General features: G+C 37.6%; 2 protein-coding genes and 1 long non-coding RNA gene across 3 annotated transcripts; all 3 read left to right on the top strand.

Annotated features, from left to right (window-relative positions):
* The first annotated feature begins 72 nt into the window (after positions 1-72).
* Positions 73-1,594, top strand: LOC104233114 (uncharacterized). The gene is made up of 2 exons (XM_070153934.1): positions 73-387; positions 632-1,594. The coding sequence occupies exons 1-2, from the start codon at positions 73-75 to the stop codon at positions 1,592-1,594; spliced, it is 1,278 nt and encodes a 425-aa protein (XP_070010035.1).
* Positions 1,595-1,858: 264 nt separating this feature from the next.
* On the top strand, positions 1,859-6,018 carry LOC138875112 (uncharacterized). The gene is made up of 3 exons (XM_070153933.1): positions 1,859-2,035; positions 2,856-3,007; positions 5,910-6,018. Exons 1-3 carry the CDS (start codon positions 1,859-1,861, stop codon positions 6,016-6,018), a joined length of 438 nt encoding a protein of 145 aa, XP_070010034.1.
* A 2,917-nt stretch (positions 6,019-8,935) lies between these two features.
* LOC138876523 (uncharacterized) lies at positions 8,936-11,045 on the top strand. Its single transcript, XR_011401836.1, has 2 exons — positions 8,936-9,471; positions 10,808-11,045. It is a non-coding gene; the product is annotated as an uncharacterized lncRNA (long non-coding RNA).
* Positions 11,046-22,607: the final 11,562 nt, after the last annotated feature.

Here is a 22,607-nt window from a genome sequence, read left to right as displayed (position 1 = left end):
GGCATTAAACTGGATCCATCTAAGATAAAGTCCGTTCGAGATTTTCCACCCCCGAAGAACAAAAAAGATGTCATGAGTTTGCTCGGGAGGTTGAACTACATCAGTAGGTTCATTGCTCAGCTCACAACCACGTGCAAGCCCATCTTTAAGTTGCTGAAAAAGGATGCCGCTATCAAGTGGATGGACGATTGCCAAAAAGCTTTTGACAGGATCAAAGATTATCTGTCAAAACCCCCTGTACTGGTCCCACCTGAACCTGGTAGGCTTTTGTTTTTATATCTATCGGTGATGGCTAATTCCTTTGGATGCGTTCTGGGGCAACATGATGCAACAGGCAAAAAGGAACACGCAATCTATTATTTGAGCAAGAAGTTCACCAATTATGGGGTTAAGTACACCCTTTTAAAAAGGACATGTTGTGCCTTGACATGGGTCGCTCAGAAGCTGATACATTATCTTTTGGCCTACACTACTTACCTCATATCCAGAATAGATCTTTTGAAGTACATCTTCTAAAAGCCAATGCCCACTGGCAGGCTCGCAAAATGGCAAATCCTGCTCACAAAGTTCGACATCGTTTATGTCACTCGCACCACGATAAAAGCACAGGCTTTGGTTGTTCATTTGGTAGAGAATCCAGTTGATTGATGAGTATATGCCACTTAGCACATACTTCCCAGACGAAGAGGTCAACTCAATAGAGGAAGTAGTTCCAAATGATCAACCTGTATGGAAAATGTATTTTGATGGGGCTGTCAATATCAAAGGAGTTGGGATCGGGGCAATCCTCATCTTACCTATTGGATATCATTACCCTACAATGGCCCGACTTCGGTTCTTTTGTACCAATAATATGGCAGAGTACGAATCTTGTATCATAGGATTGAAAATGGCCATCGATTTGGATGTGCATGAACTATTGGTTATGGGAGATTCCGACTTGCTTATCCGGCAAGCCCAAGGCGAATGGGAGACTCGAGACATCATGCTTATTCCGTACAGACAATGTATGCAAGACTTGAGCAAAAGATTCAAATCCATCGAGTTTAGGTACATTCCCAGGTTTCACAATGAGCTAGCCGATGCCTTGGCTACTTTAGCCTCAATGCTCCCTTATCCAGGCAACACTCATATTGATCCACTAGAAATCCAAGTTCGGAATCAACACGGTTACTGCAATACAATTGAGACAGAACCAAATGGTGAACCATGGTATCATGACATAAAACGATTCCTAAAAATAAGAGAATATCCAGAGCATGCCAAAGGAGATCAAAAAAGAACTATAAGGCGGCTCGTCGGTGGTTTCTTCCTGAATGGGGAAATTTTGTATAAGAGGACCCCAGATTTAAACTTGTTGAGATGCATAGATTCCACGGAAGCAGAGCGGATCATGAGTGAAGTGCATTCGGGGGTTTGCGGACCACACATGAATGGATATATTTTGGCGAAGAAGATTCTGCGGGCAGGGTATTATTGGCTTACTATAGAGCGAGATTGCTTTAGTTTTGTTCGCAAGTGTCACCAATGCCAGATTCATGGTGACCTAATTCACTCGCCTCCTTCAGAGTTGCATCGCATATCCTCTCCTTAGCCTTTCGTTGCTTGGGGAATGGATGTTATTGGGCCAATCGAGCCAAAGGCTTCAAATAGGCATAGATTCATTTTGGTTGCAGTTGATTACTTCACCAAGTGGGTGGAGGCCGTCACTTTTAAAGCAGTCACCAAGAAAGCGGTGGTAGACTTTGTTCATTCCAACATCATTTGTCGCTTTGGTATCCCAAAGACCATTATCACTGACAATGTAGCCAATCTAAATAGTCATTTGATGAAGGAGGTATGCGAATAGTTTAAAATCATGCATCGCCATTCTACCCCTTACCGGCACAAAGCCAATGGAGCCATTGAAGCGGCGAACAAGAACATCAAGAATATTCTTAGAAAGATGATCCAAGGTTCTAGGCAATGGCATGAAAAGTTGCCTTTTGCTCTTTTGGGATACCGCACGACTGTTCGCACATCTGTTGGTGCACAGGTAACTATTTGTGAAATAATTAAAACATAGTACAAATAATAAAGTTAAGCCACAAAATTATTACAAAATTATTTGTAATGCAATTAGTAATTTTTTATATAAATAAAAATACTGGGATAAATTAATTAAAACCCTTAAAAATGCAGAAATGATGGAAAAATATTAATTGATGTTAATGCATAGTTTTGGAGGTATATATGCATTTTAAAAAAATATTATAGGGAAAAATTGGGTATCAACACCACCCAGATATATTAGGATTTTAGGAAACACTATTGCTGGAGAAGAATGAAGAAAGATATAGTGGATTATGCAACTTGGTGTTTGAACTGGTAGTAGGTGAAGTACGGGTACCTGAGGCCGGGCAGTTTACTTCAGAGACTTGATATTCCCAAGTGGAAGTGGGAGTGTATTACCATGGATTTCATTGTTGGGCTCTCATAGACTTTGAAGAAATTCGATGCAGTGTGGGATATTATGGATAGACTGACCAAGTTTGTACTTTTCATTTTGGTTGTGACTACCTATAATCTTCAGAAAGGATGGATCAGATCTATATCCGTGAAATTGTTCGTCTTTATCATGTGCCGGTGTCTATTATTTCTGATCGAGGCACATAGTGCACATCGTAGTATTGGAGAGCATTGCAACGAGAGTTGGGCACACAGGTTGAGTTTAGTATAACATTCCACCCCTAGACGGACGGACAGTCCGAGTGCACCATTTAGATCTTGGAGGATATTCTACGCGCTTGAGTTATGAAATTTGAGGGATCTTGGGATTAGTTTCTACCACTTGCAGAGTTTGCCTATAACAACAGCTACCAATAGAGTTTGCCTATGGTTGGTTTGAGAATGGGGAGGCTAGGTTGTTAGGCACTGATCTGGTTCGGGATGCCTTGGAGAAAGTCAAGTTGATTCAAGATCAGCTTCGTACAACACAGTCTAGACAGAGAGTTACACTGATCGAAAGGTCCGTGATGTTGTATATATGATGGGAGAGAAGGTATTGCTTAAAGTTTCGCCCATGAAGAGGGTGATGAGGTTCAGGAGGAAGAAAAATTTGATCCCTCGGTATTTTGGCCCTTTTGAGGTACTTGAGAAGATAATAGAGGTGGCCTACAAGCTTGCATTGCCACCTAGTCTATTGGGTGTTCATCCAATGTTTCAAATTTCTATGTTCCGGAAGTACTATGGTGATCCTTCACATGTTTTAGATTCAGAACAGTTCAGTTAGATAGGGATTTGACTTATATTGTGTAGCCGGTGGCCATTTCAGATCGACAGGTTTAAAAGTTGAGATCAAATAATATAGCTTCAGTGAAAGTTCAGTGGAGAGGCCAACCAATCAAGGAGACTACTTGGGAGACCGAGAGGGAGATGCGAAGAAGATATCCACACCTATTTGAGACTTCAGGTATGATTCTAGACCCGTTGGAAGACGAACATTTATTTAAGAGGGGAAGAATGTCATGACCTGGCTGGTTGTTTTATGTATTTTATCCTTGATCCCCCATTTGTCGCTTCTTCTGTATTCATTTATGGTTATGTGATTTTTCGGGGTGGTTGGCTTGGTTTCGGGGGAGGTTTGGGGAAGTTTCGAAGTGGATTAGGGCACTTAGTCCCAAGGTTGGAGGCTTAAGTTATTAGAGTTGATCGGAGTTTGACTTTTGTGTGGACGACCCCAGAGTGGAGTTTTGATGGTTCCAATAGCTTCGTATGGTGATTTTGAACTTAGGCATATGTCCGAAAAGTTGAATGTTTGGAAGGTTGGGAGGTTTGATTGAGAGATAACTTTGTTGATACCGGGCTTGAATTTTGGTTTCAGGAGTATTAGTATGTCCATGGTGTCATTTATGACTTGTGTGCAGAATTTGAGGTCAATTGGAGTAGGTTTGATATGATTCGGTATTAGTTTTAGAAGTTTAAAGATAATTAGTTTTGTTAGGCTTGAATTTGGGTATGATTCGTGATTTTGATGTTGTTTGATGTAATTTGAGGCTCTGACTAAGTTTGTATCGTGTTTTAGGACAAGTTGGTAGGTTTGGATAGGGTCCGTGGGTGTGATTCAGATTGAAATCGGAATGAGATTTGGACTTAAGGAAATGATGAAGCTTCAGGTCTAGTGTAACAACACCTGCAAGGTTTTGGCCGCATATGCGGAGCCACAGAAACGACCACGTATGCGCAAATACGGGATTTGGCTAGAGATGGGAAGATGCACAGATGCAAGGATTTATCGCACCTGTGAGGTCATAAGTGTGTGGATGTGATTGCAGAAGCATAGAAGCTAGGCTTGGCAGTGGTCGCAGATGTGGATGGGGAGCCGCATTTGGAGAAGGGTAGATGAGCTTGTCGTTCGCAGAAACAAAATCGGTTGGGAGCCTGTGGTCCACAGATGCGGAGTTGTCATCGTAGAAGCGACTCCGCAGATGCGGAAAGGGTACCGCAGGTGCGCGTCGCTGAGACTTAAGTGAATCTCGCATGTGCGAGGTTTGGACCACAGAAACGGTACTGCAGAAACGGAAATAGTGATCATAAGGTGCAATTTCACTGGAATATTTTATAAGTCGAATGGTTTGGTATTTATCTCATTTTTGGAGTTGTAGAGTTCGGCTAAGGGCGAATTTTTGAGCATCTTTCACAATAATTGAAGAGGTAAATGAAGATTCATCACTTTTATTGATAAATATTGTTTACCCGTTGATTGTTACACCTACATTATGTGTGTTTGAGGTAAAATTTGGGGATTTTTGGACTATTTATTGGAATGTGAATTTGAGGATTTGAGGATCGATTCGTGGTCAGAATTAGATAATTTTGGTATGGTTGGACTCGTAATAGAATGGACGTTCGGAATTTGTGAATTTTGTCGAATTTGGAGGTACGACGCCAGGGTTGACTTTTTGATTTTGGTTAAAAATCTTAGCTTTATCATATGGACTCGATTCCTAAAGCTTGTATTGATTATATTAAGTTGTTTGTGACTAGATTCGAGGCGTTCGGATGCCGATATGCACAAGAAGGGCTTTTTGGAGTATTGAGTTGTGCTTTTTGAAGTAAGTAACACTTCTAAACATGGAATTGAGGGTACATATCCTAGGAAAATATATTATTTGGGTTGTGTTTGGGTGACGCACATGCTAGGTGACGGGCATGTGGGCGTGCACCATGGTAATCATGATCCGTATGGATTTTTGTACTATGTTAATATCAAGTCTTATTTTATCTGTGAAATCTCTACTTATTAGAGTAATTGAGCTGTGATTCATGTTAGAAATCATGTTTAGGTTATGTACTTATTCAGTTGAGACCTAATAGGATTATTTCTGTTGTTTTGAGTTATCTTCTTTAACTGCAATTATATACTCGGACATGGTTCAATATTTGCATATCGTATCTCAGTCTTCGTTTATCATTCACTATTACATCACATGTTATCATTGTTTGGGCTGAGTGGTACGAGATTTGTGAGCCCTTGAGACTTGAGAGATTGAGGACTGAGGTAAGCTTAAGAGTCGTGTTGTGAGTGATATTGTGGATCGGGCTGCACGTCGTAGCTGGCTATATTGGCTTTACTATTACTATTATTATGTGGATCGGGCTGCACGTCGCACTAGGCCTTATAGGCTTTAATTAGCGCTTGGGCAGGATCCGCCCCTCTGGAGTTTGACATACCAGCAGTGAACGCAGGCACAGGGATATATACACGTGCTTTGGTGAGGGGCATTGATGCCAGACATCCATACAGTATTAAGTGATTGTGTGTATGATGAGTGAGAATTTGAAATAAAGGGAACGAGTACTCTAAGAGTGTGAGTACCTAAGAATATCACTGTAAAATCATACATTTGACATACATATTTGACATGTAGGTATAGAGATGTATCATTCCTCATGCTAGCTATACTTGACATGTTCTTATCACTGTTGGTCTTTAATTGTGAACTTGAAAGCATGTCTAAATTTCTGTACCATGAATGAGCTGATTATAGAAATTTCACAGAGTTATTTATTGTCATTGTCATTATTATACATGTGTTGTCATTATATTGGTTCTGATTGTATCCTTATGAGCTCGTCACTGCTTTAAGCCTAAGGTTAGTTCTGTTATTTATTAAGTACATGGGGTCGGTTGTACTCATACTACACTCTGCACTTCGTGTACATCTGGACATGGTGATTGCTAGGTCCGTGCTATTTCCTGCTTGGAGACTTCAAGGTAGTTGCTATGATGTCCGCAGACCTTGACTCTCTTTTCTTTTATTTTCTTTAGTACTGTTCTATTACTCAGACAGTTGTACTAGAGTTTTTGTTTATGTTGATACTTGGTAGTGCTCATGCACTCGTTGACACCAGATTTTGGGGGTTGTTGTAGTAGTTTGTTATTGTTTTTATTAGAGAATTATGATATTTCTGTTGTTTAGTATATTGAAACAATGTTTATTCAAATGCTAGCTATTATGCGATTGTTGACTTGCCTAATAAGTGTGTGTTAGGCGCCATCACGACGGGTTGAAATTTTGGGTCGTAACATTCGGGTCGTGACATAATATGATTTTTCAGAAGAAGTGAAATTCATTTAAAGGTGACATGGAGTTATTCTTGAAATTCAAGCACTCTGGCAGCATGGTCGTATCTAGTTGGAGGAGCATGGAGCACGTGAACCCATGTTCTTCTCCCAATACTATGTATAATAATGATAGTACATCTTAAACTTTATATAAATTTATGTGTGCACCCAAACTAAAAGCATCCTATATTGCGATTGAATATACCTTTACAAGTGAAGTTATGGGGCTTTAGTCTCATGCCTATCTTATTTTTCTTTTCCATAGAATTGAGCATAGGGTCTTAAATCTCATGTTTGTGGGCATGTATAGTGTTCCCCTCTTGTGTTGTAGTTAGGTATTTTTTTTCTTTAAATTTGGTTTACTAATTCAAATTTCCCAAATCTAACACATTGAAATCTCTAATCTTCTCTTGTCATATCAATATTTTGTATAATTAAATTAAATATATTCATGAAAGCTAATAGCATGGGAGGACGTTGTAGCATATCAACAGTTCAATGATCCCAATATTTCAATACGGAGTATAGTATATATGTTAAAAATCGTTAAAATTTCAACGAAAAATTAATTATGACCTATAATTTTAAAGTGGTAATAGGCTCATAGTAAGAAGCTAAAGTCTCAACTGGTCAATATAAATCTTGGATTCATCTCTTCGTAATAGTGCACTCATCCTCTTAAAATTTTGGATCCATCAGGGAAAGAGACAACGTCCTGTGGTGGAGTATTGGTTGGAGACACAAGTAAATAGTAGCAAAGATTTGCCCATGAAAAAATGGAATTTGATAAACTTATGAGTAGGGATGGCAACGGGGCGGGGTGGGTTACAGTGTTTGCGGGGGCGGGGCGGGTTCTAATTTCTTTTTTAAAAAATTAATGCGGGGCGGGGCGGGGCAGGTCGCGAGTCAAGATTTTTATTTTTAATATTTTATATCTTATATTAGTTTGACAAAGTAAACAACTTAGAAGGTGTTGAAGGAGTTCGCAGAATTGTTTTTGTCCTTTTCAGTTGGGACCATTTCATTATGGCTTAAATATATTATTATTCTTCAGTTAAACATTTTTGTCTTATGTAAAATGGGCAGGGCGGCTTTTTGCGGGGCGGGGCGGTTAAAAACAACAAATTTTGTTTTGCGAGACGGGGCGGGTTGGAGTCTTCGCGGGTGTGCGCGGATTTGCCTCGCACCATTTGTCATCCCTACTTATGAGCCCCGGCAGAAAAGATTTGTCTGCTTAGTGAGAACTCGACGATAGTTTCTGGCAGCGAAAAGTTTGAGCTCGCGAAGCGTGACTAACGCGAGGATGTATTAAGTTGTGAGGAACTAGGATAAGGGTATTTTAGACCAGCAAAATTTATACCTATATAAGTAAAAAAGAGAACGCAGCTTTGGGGAGATATGCAGGCATCAGCAGAACTGAGCAGCAGCAGTTTTTTTCTCTTTTTCTTTTCTAAATTGTACTCCTCTTTTCCGGTTTATGTGAACCTATTTTCTTTTTGGTCCATTCCAAAAAGAATGAACACTTTCCAAATTTGGTAACAATTTAACTTAAAGTTACAACTTTACCTTTAATGAGAAGCTTTTATAACCGCACAAATAATCTGAGCCCCATTTGGACTTGTTTAGGACCACAAATTCCAAAAATATTCATTTTTTTCTTAAACTCCGTGCCAGTCAAACAGGTTCACATAAATTGGAACGGAGAGAGTATAGTTTATTAGTTCTAGAAATTTTTGTTTCTTTAGATGAATTGTCATTTGACTCTCATTTTTATGTTGAACTAAACTTTACGTTCTAGAGTTGTGGTTGTATTTCATATTGACTTTAGTTTCTTGATTTATCAATATTAATTTATTTATTCAATCTCACTCTTAATTACCCTATGGCAACGGACGTTTCAGCAACGGTTACATAACCGTAGCCACAGATTTCTATTGCAACGGTTTTAACCGTTACCAAAGGTTTTGGATACTATTAGTACACTTTAGCAACCAAACCGTTTCCATTGTATAATAACCGTTGCTGTACGTTTTCTTATATCCACGGTTTCTATAACTGTTACAATATATCTATCAGTAGCAACAGTTTTTTCCAAAAAAATATTTATAGGAACGGTTATTGTTCCCTCCTTAATTTTTTCTTGTAGCCCGCCAAATCTAGTACTCTCTCTTTAAACCTTTTTACCTTTTTATTTATTTTAATATGTAATATGTAATATGTAATATATAGTTAAAATCCACAATTTTTATTTATTTTCTAAATAAAAGTAGATGTGGCCTAGCTCTAGTTATTTTTCTCCAAATCTGAACCCTTTTCCCTTTTCCTTCATCTCCAATAAAGCTTTCCCCCAATTTCTCTAATCCCTCGTACTCATTTTTCCCTTTTCATTTTACTGTAGATCCAGTCATATTTTCCCCAAATCTGAACCCTTTTCACTTTTCCCTTATCTCCCATTACGTTGTCGGTTTTCCCCAATTCACTCTAATCCCTCAGACCCATTTTCCCCTTTTATATAAATAGAATAGCATGTTTAATCACTATGATGCTACATATGTAGTACAACAACAACAACAACCCCAGTGTAATCCCACAAGTGGGGTCTGGGGAGGGTAATATGTACGCAGATCTTACCTCGGGCAGAGGGGCAGAGATACTACATATGTAGTAATTTTGCTTATTTGCACGCTACTGATCGTCATTTTGACCCTTTCTCTTGTACTTGTCAACACTTGTGTGTTTTAACTCTAGTGTTTGAGCTTGCATCCTATGTCGATGGATCTTGTTTTTTGAGGACAGTATTGTTTCCAGCACCATATTGTTGGCTGAGTTTTTGATTTTCCTCTCAGCATATCTTCCCTGGATAGGTGATTGTCTTTCCTTTGGTATCTGGCATTCATCTCTTTGTTTCCTGTTGGAACTTTTGCATTTATTCCATATTATGATTGCGTGTAAGCATGCTGCATCATATCCCTCTGTACTTTGTCTATCCCTTATTGTTTTATTCTGTGATGCATCGAGATAGCTGTTGTGGTGTGTTCAAATCTGCTGCCTGTGTACCTATAGTCGTATGGTGTCCACTTGCTTATTGTTGTGTACTCTTGACCATGTACTACCTGTGATGTTGTGAAAGATTGTTGCACTGAAAATGTACTCCAGAATTCATCCATTTTGCCCATCATTTTACGAGAAAACCACTGCTAGCTTTCTGTTAGGTTACTTGCATTTTTTGGTCTAGTTATGAAGTGATTTTTTTTTTGGGCTAGTATAGGATACTTATGTCTAAATAGCTACAATTTTTTGTTAAATATAGGGATTTTACGATTATAGAATAAAGTTGAGGAAGAGAGGTAATTTGTTTTATTTATCTGAAAGGTCTAAACTTTGTGTCTTGTTTGGTCTTTATCATGAGTTTGTCAAAATATATTTGGACTTTGCAATATTAGACTTTGCAATATTTATTGAGTTTACAATAGGAAAGGATAAATCTGGTGCTTTTTCCAATTATCAAAGGCCGTGGAGGGGACTCCATTAACATCCTATTCTTGCTTTTGGTGTGGATGGAACATGTAAATGAGGTTGAAATTGTTCTTCAGGTGTTAGAATTATTACAAGATTGGTTTTTTGGGGCTTATCCTTTTACTTTTTCTGCCTCTGTTAATTATTTAAAGCTACAATAGCACATTGTTAGTTCTGGATTTATAACACTACCTTACCTTTTCAAAAGAAAAGTTCAGTATGAAGAGTAAATGTTGCAGGTACTTTAACATTGTCAATGTATTGAATTAGTATGGTAAGTTGATTGCACTACTTATTATTCACTGTTGGTTATTATTTGGTCGACTCATTTGCAGAAAAAAGTTATTATAATTGTTATTCCTTCCTATATAATTTCCTTACTCTGGCATATGTTGTGATATGAAATCAGGAATTAGCTAGTGGTCACAAAACCAAATTTGTGCAAACTGACTTCTTTTCCTTTTAAATCCTATAACGGGATTAATTTGATATGTTGTTCCTTTTTAGTAGCTTGTATGTACATTTAATGTCCAAATTTGGGTCTAGATAATGTGTTTCTGTAGAAGAGCTAGGCTCGTGACTAGCATCTTGTATGCCCATTATTTTCTTTTTCTTTTTTGATCAATTTATTTAGTCTAGGCATTCAAGACGAAAGATAATGACTTTATTTATCCTCTTTTATAGGTGGAGTAGATCAAGAAATAGAAGATGAAGGCAATGAAGATCTAGACCTTACTTAAGATGAATTTTGAATTGCTATAGATGAATGTTCTAGGAATATTTTGTTGTCAACATTTTGAAACTAACTATCTTGAAATGTATTAAACTTATGCACTTGGGGTAGAACATTTGCTTTTATGGATATTATTAGCTTGTTGGACGAGTTATATTATTAATAGTTTCATTTTGTGATTTATTTAAATTTTAGTATTATTATAATTATATATATATATATTTAAATATAGCTCCTGTTGTAAATAAATTTATATATATATAAATTTATTTACAACAGGAGCTATATTTCTGTTTTAAATGAACTGTTACAATAGCCTACCAGAACCGTTGCAATAGGACACAAATGGCGCCATTAGAATGTAAACCATTCCAATAGATCTGGTAAATCGTTCCAAAATATCCTCTAAACCATTCCAATAGGTAGTTAAAATCGTAGCAATACAAAAACAACTGTTACAATAGCTTAACGAGATCGTTGTTATATCCATAAATAACCGTAACAATAGCTTACAAAAGTGTTGCATTAGATAATATGGCAACGGTTATGAGCCGTTGCATACACATTATAGTAACGGTTTTAAACCGTCCCAATTGGAAGAAATAATCGTTCCAATAGATAAAGGAAAACCGTTGCGATGGACGTCTCTATAGCAATGGAGATGAAAACCGTTCCAAGAACCGTTCCTATAGCTCTATTGGCACGCAAGCGGATGTGACGGTCTGTAAACCGTTCCAATATCACTACGGCAACGGTTTTTCTACATATTGGAACGGTTTTCCATGCATTACCGTAGACCAATTTTTCAGTAGTGTCCATTCGTTTCAATTTAGATGAGCTCGTTTGACTTGGCACGAAGTTGAAGAAGAAAAATATAACTTTTGAAACTTATCTATATCTATCAATATCTATCTATACTATATTAAAATTGGAAAGCTCCTAACTTAAAAGTTAAATTACATATTTGCCTACTTATTAAAAACCCTACGCTTAGTAGTATACCAAAGGATGTGTTGTTTCGATCAAGTTCTCTTACTCATCAATATAAAAGGATGTGTTCCTACGGAGAAGTTTCAAATACTAGATTTATATCTCCAACTGTTGTTCCTCCACAATTTTATTTTTTCACAACAATCCAAAAATTTAAGAAATTATATGTTTGTATTGTTAGAAAAGAAGAAGAAAATATCGACGAAGAATTCAACGGTAATGGAAAGTTGATGACAAAGCCTGATCACGTCTAGCAAAGGCTGCCAATGGGATCTGATCAAAAGTTGAAGGATTGACATTTAACTGAAGGAAGCATTTTAATATCCAACGTACTTTTATTTTATTTCTTCAAATTAATTACTGCAAATCAAAATCATACTTTTGGGATTGGACAACATAACACTTCTTCACAAGATTCTCCCGTGCCATTGCATTTCTTATGGTTAACACCTAGCAGTATTAGTATTTAGTAATGTTATGCGTAATGGATCGGAGAAAGTTTCCTGATGGATGAATAAAGTGATATATTACCAAAAGAAATGGCAAATTACGCTCATGCGGCTACAATGTCTAGAATTCCATCATGCAGAAACTTAAAAGTGAGGAACGGAAGGAATTGAAGAGCGAGAGCATGAAATCGAGTGAGGAGATATGAATATTCTTTCTTCATTCTTTGCTCTTCTTTTTCTTTTCTTTTCTTTTTCCTGTTTTCCCTAAAACTATAGTCAATTCTCCAATTTCACTAAATTAACAAATACCCCTTCGTTGCTATAAATTACCTAGAGAACTTGTGGAGTTACATGTAATTTGTCAATTCAGATTACAATCATCTTACTAATTTAATAGGTAGTCAATTTCTTAATTTACTGCGCGCATAGGTCCACATGAGAGGAGTCATGTCAACAACTTTTTCTCTTACCACTTATATTAGTCTCCAATTATGGGATGTAAATTATCATAAATGCAATTTTCTCTTGAAGAAAATCAGCAACTCTCTTTCGAGAAGGTAAAGTCTATTTTGGTTTGTTTATTTGTATCTAACTTAAACACATAAAATAAGTAATTCTCTAAACCCAGGTCATTTTTCACTCTTTTGTTAGTTACCTTTTACTTTGCTTAAGCGATAGTTAACATTTTTAGGTACCACCGTTAGACATGGTTCTGCTACTCACCTACGGTTCAAGAAACTTGAGAATTTCAATTGCCACATTATATTTAATGTTGTAAAGATGTTTCATATAAGTTGGTAAAATGAAATTTAATTGGTTATATTTTTATACGTAGGTATTATAAATACTCTTCTTAGCTCCATTGGCGTGCACTAATATTGTTATGTTAAATATTTTATTTTTTAAAGTGCCTTTAATAGCAATATTCACAGATTCATGGAAGAGTATTAATACTCAGTGAAAAGGTTAGGAAGAAGATTGAAGATTTAGATAGATTCTGTAATTATTTAATCTTCTGTATCAGTTTTATTGATGGGCAATCTTATAATTAAAGTGATGTTTTAGACTTCAATACCACACAAGAGGAGGTGATTTGTGTGGTACCCAATTTTCCTTTAACTTGATTATAGAAGGACCTGATTCTTCTATGTGTTCCAACTACTACTGTTGCGGAATGATAAGTACAGAAAATAAAGAACACAAAGATTTTACGTGAAAAACACCTGGCTCAAAAGGTGAAAAAACCACGACCTACCTTCTAGTAGGATTTTCCCAAACTCTCCACTAAAATCACTGAGCCAAAAACTGCATTTACAAAAACTCTTTTGTAAACCTAGGATTAACTCTAATCCCGTTGTGGCACACAACCTCAACTGTTGCGACAACTTCAAGTTAACTCTAACTTGAAAACTCTAGGTACCTAATACAATTGCTTCTATAAAAGCTAAAAGGTATAATATAAAATCACCTACTACAATTGAACTAGAATAAAAGATAGACACTTGGAACTGGTTCTTCTATCTGATTCAAGTAGCTTCAGGATTGCACGCTTGAATCACACATAAATTGCTTGCAAAATTGCCTTGCTATTTTGCTCTCAATTCACGTTTAACTTCTGCTTATGTGCAACTCATGTAATGTGAGAACATCCTGCAATTTATAGAGTTAGTAGATGAAGAAATAACTAGAGTTCTGATTCTGATGCAACTCTTCCTTGGTGGAAGAGTTCTAGTTGATTTCAACTTCTAACTCCTTCCCTATCTTGGATAGTATTCTCTTTGATTAAGGAGTCCTTCTCCTTATCAATTATGCAACCTTTTCGATCATGAGATATTAAGTACACCAAGTTAAGCTTATCTCCTTCACGTGCAACCCGCATGCTCGAATCTGCCCGCTTTTGTGCACTTGAGGGATGAACCTGGTTCATGTCTGAGTTCCTTTGTCAATCTTCAAAACTTAACCTTTACTTGGACCAACAAATTCTCCCTTTTTGATGATGACAAACTTTGTGCTTTCAATACACTTAGGCCCTGCCAGAAATCAGCTCAACATCAATGCAAAGTTAGAACTTTTTCACTTATCATCAAGGACCAGGTACATTAGGTTATAAACATCACTGTTAAAAGTGTAAAGCACAACCTTTTTCCCCCTTTTGGCATCATCGAAAATTTGCATAAAATGTGAGATAACTAGATTTTAAAACTTACTCATGGCCAGTGGGGCTACTTCAAATGCAATCATGAATTAATCATCATAGATCAAACTAATAATTTTAAACATCAAAGAAATATAAACAAACAGTTAGAGCAAAAGACAGTGAATTTTATTGATGATAGATAAGATTCTACGACAAAACATAAGAAGAAATAAAAATACTAAAAACATAAGTAAAAGAAGCAAAAAATCCCGAACTGGGTCACTGGTTAATCTACACTAGGCTAGGAGGCTTAGGGCTGGGAAGAACTAGGTGTTTGGTTTTTGACTTGGAGGAGTTTCAGCATACCTTGAAGAATGCCATCATTCTTCTATTTTTCTCTTGTCAGCTCAGTTCTGAGAGCATCTCTCTTAGTCTCCACCTCAACCAACCTCTTCTTCAGCCTTTCAATCTCAGCATCCTTAGCCCCACTTTCTTGCACCAAGGCTTTGACCTTACTATTCACTGGTACCTTTTGGATGAACTAGGTTCTTTAGGAGTGACATTGACTTCATAATCACAAGCAAGCAGAGTATTAACCCAAAAATGATCCATACTTGTATTAACCTCTCACTTTTTCAGAGGTATATTGAAATGTGCAAGCACAGTTGTGAGAATGAAGCCATAGGGAATGGTATAAGTTTTGGTGCCATTAATAACTCTATCAAGAAGCTGGATTATAGCTTTCAGTCAATTTCTTCTGCAGGTCTGTGAGGGTTTCCTCTACAGATGAACTAGGTTCATCTCCCTAAACAACCATTGCACATGCGTCTTTGGTTAAACTAACATGAGTGGGCGAAGAATCAACCACACTTGTCCCCTTTCCCCTCATAGTACTCCTAGCACCCTTGCTCTTTTTTTTTTCCTTTTTCATTTTTACCACCAACTTCTCCAGAATCTGTAGTCTCAACACCTGCTATAGATCCTACAAATCTATTTTCCAAATTTGCAGTAACTTTAGAAATTATCTTAGGAGAAACTTTAGAATCAGAAGATACCTGCTCAATTTCGGAAGAATCTCTTTCTTCCCCTGAGTAGCAGACTTAAAAGAATCTAGGTAGTTTAATACGGTCAGGAGTCTTGAACGTAACTAGTTCAGTTGTAATGATAAGTTCACAAGAACGTTGGTATTTTGTAGGACTCTGCTCATGATCTAAATATAGTTATTTCAAATTATGTAGAGTGTAGAAAACATACCGTGTTATCTTGATGAACTAGGTTCTTCACTGATAATTCTCTTGTGTAAGTCTAAATTTGCCAAAATAGAGAAGGTATACTATGGAAAGTATGAGACTGAGCAAGATTTAATCTAATTATACACAATTTACAGACTTTCTAACAAATTTTTTCAATTTTTTTCGTTTAACCTTGAACTGATCCTTTTAGGTGATCTTAATCATCCCTAATTCCAACTTGTTCCTCTCAAGTGATCTCTACTTAAGGATTTTGTGAAGATGTTAGCAATTTGCTTGTCAGAAGTATAAAACTCCACAATGATCAAGCCTTTCTCATAGTTGTCCCTCAAAAAATGGTGTCTAACATCTATGTGCTTAGCTCTCTTATGATAAACTGGATTCTTAGTCATACTAATAACACTAGTGTTATCATAGAAAATAGGGATGCAACCAACTTCAATACCAAAATCCATCAACTGCTGCTTGATCCACAATAATTGAGCACAATCATGAAGCAGCAACAACATACTCAGCCTCAGCAGTGGATAAGGCCACTAAATTCTGCTTTTTAGTGGCCCATGATACAAGACATGAACCAGGAAAATGAGCCATACATGAGGTGCTCTTCCTATTCACAAGGAAACCTGCATAGTCAGCATCAACATATCCTACTAGGTTAAAGTTACAACCTTTTGGATACCAAAGGCAAAGGTCAGTAGTGCCTTTCAAGTATCTCAATATTCTCTTGACAGCGGTCAAGTGAGATTCCTTTGGATTTTATTGAAATCGAGAACAAAGCCCTACACTGAAAACAATGTTAAGTCTGCTAGTAGTAAGATACAAAAGAGAACCAATCATTCCTCTATACAGATCAACAGATGAACCAGGTTTATCTATATCCAATTTCGTGGATGTTGCAATAGGAGTGTCAATTTCTTTGGATGTTCCTTCCTGGTTTTGTTACTGAGGAATAGGTTCATGGACAGGTTCCCTCGAGGTTTGAGGATCAGTTCCTCTCTAGTTAGTTTCCCCTGTCATGTTGCCTTGGGTGGAAGGACCTATTCCATCACCTGATCCTTCCTGTGATGCATATTCAGGATGGACTGTGGTTTCACCATTTGAATTTCTTATCAGCCCAATCTCTTCATTATCTTGTTCTTGCCTCTCAGAAAGAATGTTAGTTTTTAAATAAAATAACGTATACACTTTTTTCTACACACATAGTTCTTTTACTATATATCTTATAAGCTTTACTATGCGAAAAGTATCCTAAGAATACTCCTTCATCACTTTTGGGATCATACTTACCTAGGGAGCCTTTGTCATTGTTGTGCACAAAGCACTTGCATCTAAATGCCCTAAGATGGGATATATTTAGCTTTCTCCCTTTAAGTGACTCATAGGGAATCTTCTTAACAAGAGGTCTAGTCATGCAATAATTTATGATGTAGCATGCAAAAATTTAGCAAACTTAGCATTTTCAAATTCAGTTCCATGATCAAACCTAATTGATGCAAGTTGATTACCTAGTTGTTTCTAAGTTTTTCTAACAAAAGAAGTAAACATGTCAAATTATTCATCTTTAGATGTTAAAAATAATGTCCAAGTAAACCTAGATTAATCATCAACAATCACCATCACATATATTTTACCACCTCTGCTTAATGTTCTCATTGGACCACAGAGATCCATATGGACCAGTTCCATCGTTTTAGTGGTGCTTACCATTTTCTTGCTTTTGAAAGAGGATCTTACCTGCTTCCCCATTGTACAAGCCTCACGAATTTTGTCTTCCTTCAACTTAATGTTAGGAAATCCTATCACCACGTCCTTGGAGACTAGTTTGTTTACTTGACTTAGACTGGCATGTCCAAGTCTCTTGTGCCAAATTAGGGGATCAATGTCCAACACACTCAAGCAAGTGAGTTCATTTTCTGAAAGTGTGGACAAATGTACAATGTATATATTGTTTACTCTTTTTCCCTACAAAACAATCTTGTCAATGGTAATATTAATCACAAAACATTTGGTAGAGGTGAATGCTACCAAATTACCTCTATCACACAATTGTGATTGTCTTATTAGGCTGTAGTTTAGTCCATCTATCAAGTAGACATTCTCAATAGAGCGAAAATCAGTCTTACCTACCTTTCCAGCCCCAAAAATCTCACCTTTCTTCCCATTTCCAAAGGAGACATTACCTCTTTTGAGGTCCTCAAGTGAAAGGAACTGGTTCTTGCTTCCTGTCATATGCTTTGAGCAATCACTATCCATGTACCATATTTGGATGCTCCCTTTGTTTTTTGGACACGCAAAAGGAAATCAGGGGTTAGTCTTAGGAACAAAAACTAGTTTGACTCCCTTTCTATAGGCAAAAAGGTGAATCAGATTCTTTTTAGCCCAACTTGGCAGCCTATTTTCCCTTGAATAAATTCTTTATAGTGACCAATTTTACCACAATATGTACAAATTATATTCTTAGGAAGTGTGAGGTACTTGCTTTTGGGATCCCACTTAGGTGTAGGGGTCCCGTAGCCAAGTCCTTTCTTGTTGCTACTATGGTGTTCGTGTAGCCATGAAAGTGCATCGGAGGACCTTTTCTATTTACAGGTTCCATCTAGCTCATGATTGACCTTGCTCAGATCCTCCTTTAGGACTCTTACCTGCTCATCTCTTTTGTACAACTCATCTTTCATTTTTCATGCATTTTCTTCTAAAGTGAGTTGTGTGTGATCAACTTTCTTTTTACTAGTTCCTAATTTTAATTTTAGATTTTCAGATCTAAGCTCTAGGACAGTGGTGTGAAGTTCATGAACTTGGTTCTTTAACTCAGCATTTTTACTTTCACTTTCACTAGCCCTAAGTTCTAGATTTTTGCACTTAGCATTCAAAATCACACACCGCTTAGACAGTTATTCCTTTTCATTTAGATCCTCAGATTCATCAATGAAATCCAGGAAAAACTCAGATATCCTTTCTTTAGACAAAAAATTAATCTTGTCTTTGAGATGAATTATACTTACCTCAGATTCCTCATTGGATTCTCCAATTGCCATAAGTGCTTGTTCATCTCCATCTTCACCCTTTAAGTCCTCATCTGAACTTTCTTCCCTGGCAACAACCATAGACTTTGTTGATCCTTTGTTCTTCTTGGGTTGAACATGTTCCTTCTTACTTCGTTCAGCTCTTTCCTTCTTCCATTCAATTTCCCATTGATGGCAGTTTTTGATGTGGTGATCAGTCTCCCACACTTGTAATACCCCTCACTGGTTTATTTTTCAGGAACCCTTGGTTTGCTGTAGCTTTCTCTTCTTGAAGGACCCTTTCCTCTCATTAGGTACTTCTTGAAGTCTTTTTTGATCATGGTCATTTCATCCTCCTCTAGATCAGCACCTTCAGTGATTCTGAATTCCAGGCTCTTTTCCTTCTTGAGTGCATCCATCTTCATGGTTTTCCTTCTAAGTTCATAGGCTATGAGATTTCCAATTAGCTCGTCCAACTTATGAGTGGAAATGTTCTTTGATTCATGAATGGAAGTGATTTTGCTTTCCCAAGTGACTGGAAGAACTCTTGTCTAAATTTTCTCAACTTTGTCCTCTTCAAGAATAACCCTTCCAAGAGACTTAAGTTCATTTGTTAGTGTGATGAACCTTGTATACATCTCCTGGATGGTTTTCCCTTCCTTCATGGTGAGATTCTCATATTGAGAATACAACAGTGTTCCTCTGGACCTATTCACTTGAGGTGTTCCTTCATGAGCCACTTGCAATGTGTCCCAAATTTTCTTAGCAGTGGTACATCTTTGAATTCTACTGTACTCATCTGGACCAAGTTCACACACAAGTGTCACGACCCCAAATGCACGGTCGTGATGGCGCCTATCACATTACTAGGCAAGCCAACCTAACCATATAACCACAACAAATTACTTTCATAAAATCATTTTTCTCTCACGGGTTTGAATACCAAATCTTTATAAGAAGTCTTTAAAACAACTAAAATGTGCGGAAATCAATAAAACATAAGACAACACAGCCCAAACATCTGGTGTCACGAGTCTAGAGCCTCTAAATACACAACCGACTATCTAATACATCATAAATATGAAAATGCAGAAAAGGACAAGATAGTAAGGAGGAAAGCAGGGTTGCGGACGCCATGCAGCTACCTTGCTATCTCCGGCAAACTCTGGAAAAGCTGAGGACCCTCACTTTGCCGCTCGGGCACCTGGATCTGCCCACAAAATGCAGGGAGTAACGTGAGTACACCAACTCAGTATGTAACTAAAGTAAATAAGGTCTGAAAGCAGTGACGAGAAGTTAGAAATCATATAAAGGAATAAACAACAGAATAGCAGATCAAACTCTACAGTTTAAAACCAGTTTCGTCATAAAATCTTTAGTTTCAATTAGAATGCTTGAAATCATATACTTAGCAATTTTTCAACAGAGGCTTATTTTAAAAGAAGAGGGAAATCATTGAAAATAGCATAGATGGGCCCCTCGGGCAAAGTATCACTCAGACTACGGCCTCTCGGGCAACCTCTCAGTCACTCGTGACTCAACTCTCGTCACTCAAGACTCACTCTCAACACTCATGCTCATTAATATCTCAAATAATAATAATCATAGTAACAGCTGCGGCGTGTAGCCTGATCCATAATTTATAGTTGACTACGCTCATTGGGGGTGTACAGACTCCGGAGGGGCTGCTACATCCCAAGCGTCATATCGCTGCGGCGCGCAACCCGATCTAATATATATATCGTTGCTCATTAATATATGTGTGTGTATATATATACATATGTATATACATATATATATGTGTATATATATATATATGTATACATATGTATACATATATATATATATATATATATATGTATATACATATATATATATATGTATATATATACACACACATATATATGTATATATATATATCCTCACCATTAGGTTCTCAACCTCTCTCAGTCATTAACCTCACAGCCACTCGAGCATAACAGTAGGAATCAGGGAACTTAGTCCGAATAGTTCTCACATTTAAGAAGTATAGTGATAAACCAATTTTAAACAATAAATAGGTAAAACATGACTGAGGATATGCTTTCAAATAAATAGAGTGAGGAAAAACAGTAAAAATTCCCTTAAGGGTCTCAACAGGTCAGCACAAGTCCCCAAACATGGCATACTGCCCATAATACAGTATAAATGACTAAAGTACGAAATATCATAAGGTTTCAAATCAAATATGCGGCTTAATAGTCGCTACCGGACGGACCAAGTCACAATCCCTACCGGTGCACGCCCACTCGCTCGTCACATAGCATGTGCGTCACCGTATTTATCAAAACAATTCTAAATACCGGGGTTTGTACCCTCAGTTCCAGATTTACAATGGTTACTTACCTCAAACCGGTAAAAATACTACTCCGCGACACCTTTGCCCCTCGAATTAGCCTCCACTCGCGTCGAATCTATCCAAAATCAGAATCACGGCATCAAAATATGCTAAGGGAACGAAGCCCAAGCAAAAATAATCAAATTATACCAAAAATCTCGAAATTGGCCAAACCCGACCCCCGGGCCCACATCTCAAAACTCGATAAAAATCACATTAACGGAATCCTTATCCTCACACGAGTCCATTCATACCTAAAGCATCGAAATCTGACCACAAACGACCCCTCAAATCCCAATTTCTAGGTCTCCAATTTCAAGCCCTAGTTCTTCAATTTTAGGCGTAATTTCCATGATTAAGTAGGTATATTTCACATTAGAATCGAGTTTTAAGTCCATGAATCTTACCTCCAAGTGATTCCCCTTGAATACCTCTTCAATCCTCTTCAAAAAGCTCCAAAAACGCTCAACAATGTTGAAAATAAACCCCAAAATCGCGGACAAGACGACTATTTAAACATTATGCCCAGGTCTGAAATCCTTATTCGTGAACGCGGTCAACTCCTCGCGTTCGCAAAGCACAAACCAACTTTGACCAAAAATTTCCTCTTCGTGATCGCGACCTTCCCATCGCGAATGCGATGCTTTCCTCACACCACTCTTCGCGATTGCGTTACCTCTCTCGCGAACGCGATGAATAAAATACCCTGAAGCTCAGCTGCCCAATTCCTCTATGCGAACACGGTCCACTTCACGTGAATGCGATGACCAAACACTCAGCCCTTCGCAAACGCGGAGCTTTCCTCGCAAACGCGTAGGCTTAAATCCCAGCCTTCACCAACTGACCCTTTGCAAACATGAGGACCCACTCGCGAACGCGAAGGTCTTAATCCTCTACAACACACAGCAGTTTTCTGCAATTCCAAACATCATGAAATGGTCCGATTGACCACCTGAAACTCACCCTGTCACACCTCCTTTTTTCACCTACACCCCCGGAAGGGAGTATAAAGGAGTTTTTCCAATTAAAGGACAATCGAAATGGGAATTATTGTTAAAAGATTCAGAGACGCCACTTGGGAGATTTATGGTGTCCCAAGTTATCGGTTTAGAATCCCGAATCGAGGAAAGATTGACTTTGTTTAACAGTCTGCGAACCAGAAATCCGGGTAAGGAATTCTGTTAATCCGGGAGAAGGTGTTAGGCACTCCCGAATTCCGTGGTTCTAGCACGGTCGCTCAACTGTTATATTCGGCTTAATTATCTAATTTTAGTACAATTTTAAAACCTATGTGCATTTTTAGTGTAACCGCTTTTATTCATTTGTTAAAGAGAATTGCAACGTAATTAAAACACGTCTCGAACCACGTCACATAAATGCACCCGTGGTTTTGACATATTTTATCATCGTTGGGATTTGGATTTGGGTCACATAAATGCGCACCCGAGTTTAGGAAGGTAATATTATTAAACTAACGCGCCTAAAGCAATTACGAATTTACAACTTTGCGAGGGCCATGGAAATTTGCTAAATGGCGCACCTC

This window comes from Nicotiana sylvestris, chromosome 8 (genome assembly GCF_000393655.2).
Source record: "Nicotiana sylvestris chromosome 8, ASM39365v2, whole genome shotgun sequence".
Lineage (NCBI taxonomy): Eukaryota > Viridiplantae > Streptophyta > Magnoliopsida > Solanales > Solanaceae > Nicotiana > Nicotiana sylvestris.
The sequence above is the reverse complement of the archived record's forward strand: the minus strand, read 5'-3'. Positions and strand labels throughout refer to the sequence as shown.

What these genes read in the sequence shown, in the direction of transcription:
- LOC104233114 (XM_070153934.1), top strand. Translation starts at nt 73, where the DNA reads ATGAGTTTGCTCGGGAGGTTGAACTACATCAGTAGGTTCATTGCTCAG. An exon ending in AGAAGTTCACCAATTATGGG is followed by an intron (nt 388 to 631) that starts GTTAAGTACACC and finishes TTCATTTGGTAG; the next exon opens with AGAATCCAGTTGATTGATGA.
- LOC138875112 (XM_070153933.1), top strand. Translation starts at nt 1,859, where the DNA reads ATGCATCGCCATTCTACCCCTTACCGGCACAAAGCCAATGGAGCCATT. An exon ending in GCACATCTGTTGGTGCACAG is followed by an intron (nt 2,036 to 2,855) that starts GTAACTATTTGT and finishes CTATAACAACAG; the next exon opens with CTACCAATAGAGTTTGCCTA. An exon ending in AGAGTTACACTGATCGAAAG is followed by an intron (nt 3,008 to 5,909) that starts GTCCGTGATGTT and finishes TTTGACATGTAG; the next exon opens with GTATAGAGATGTATCATTCC.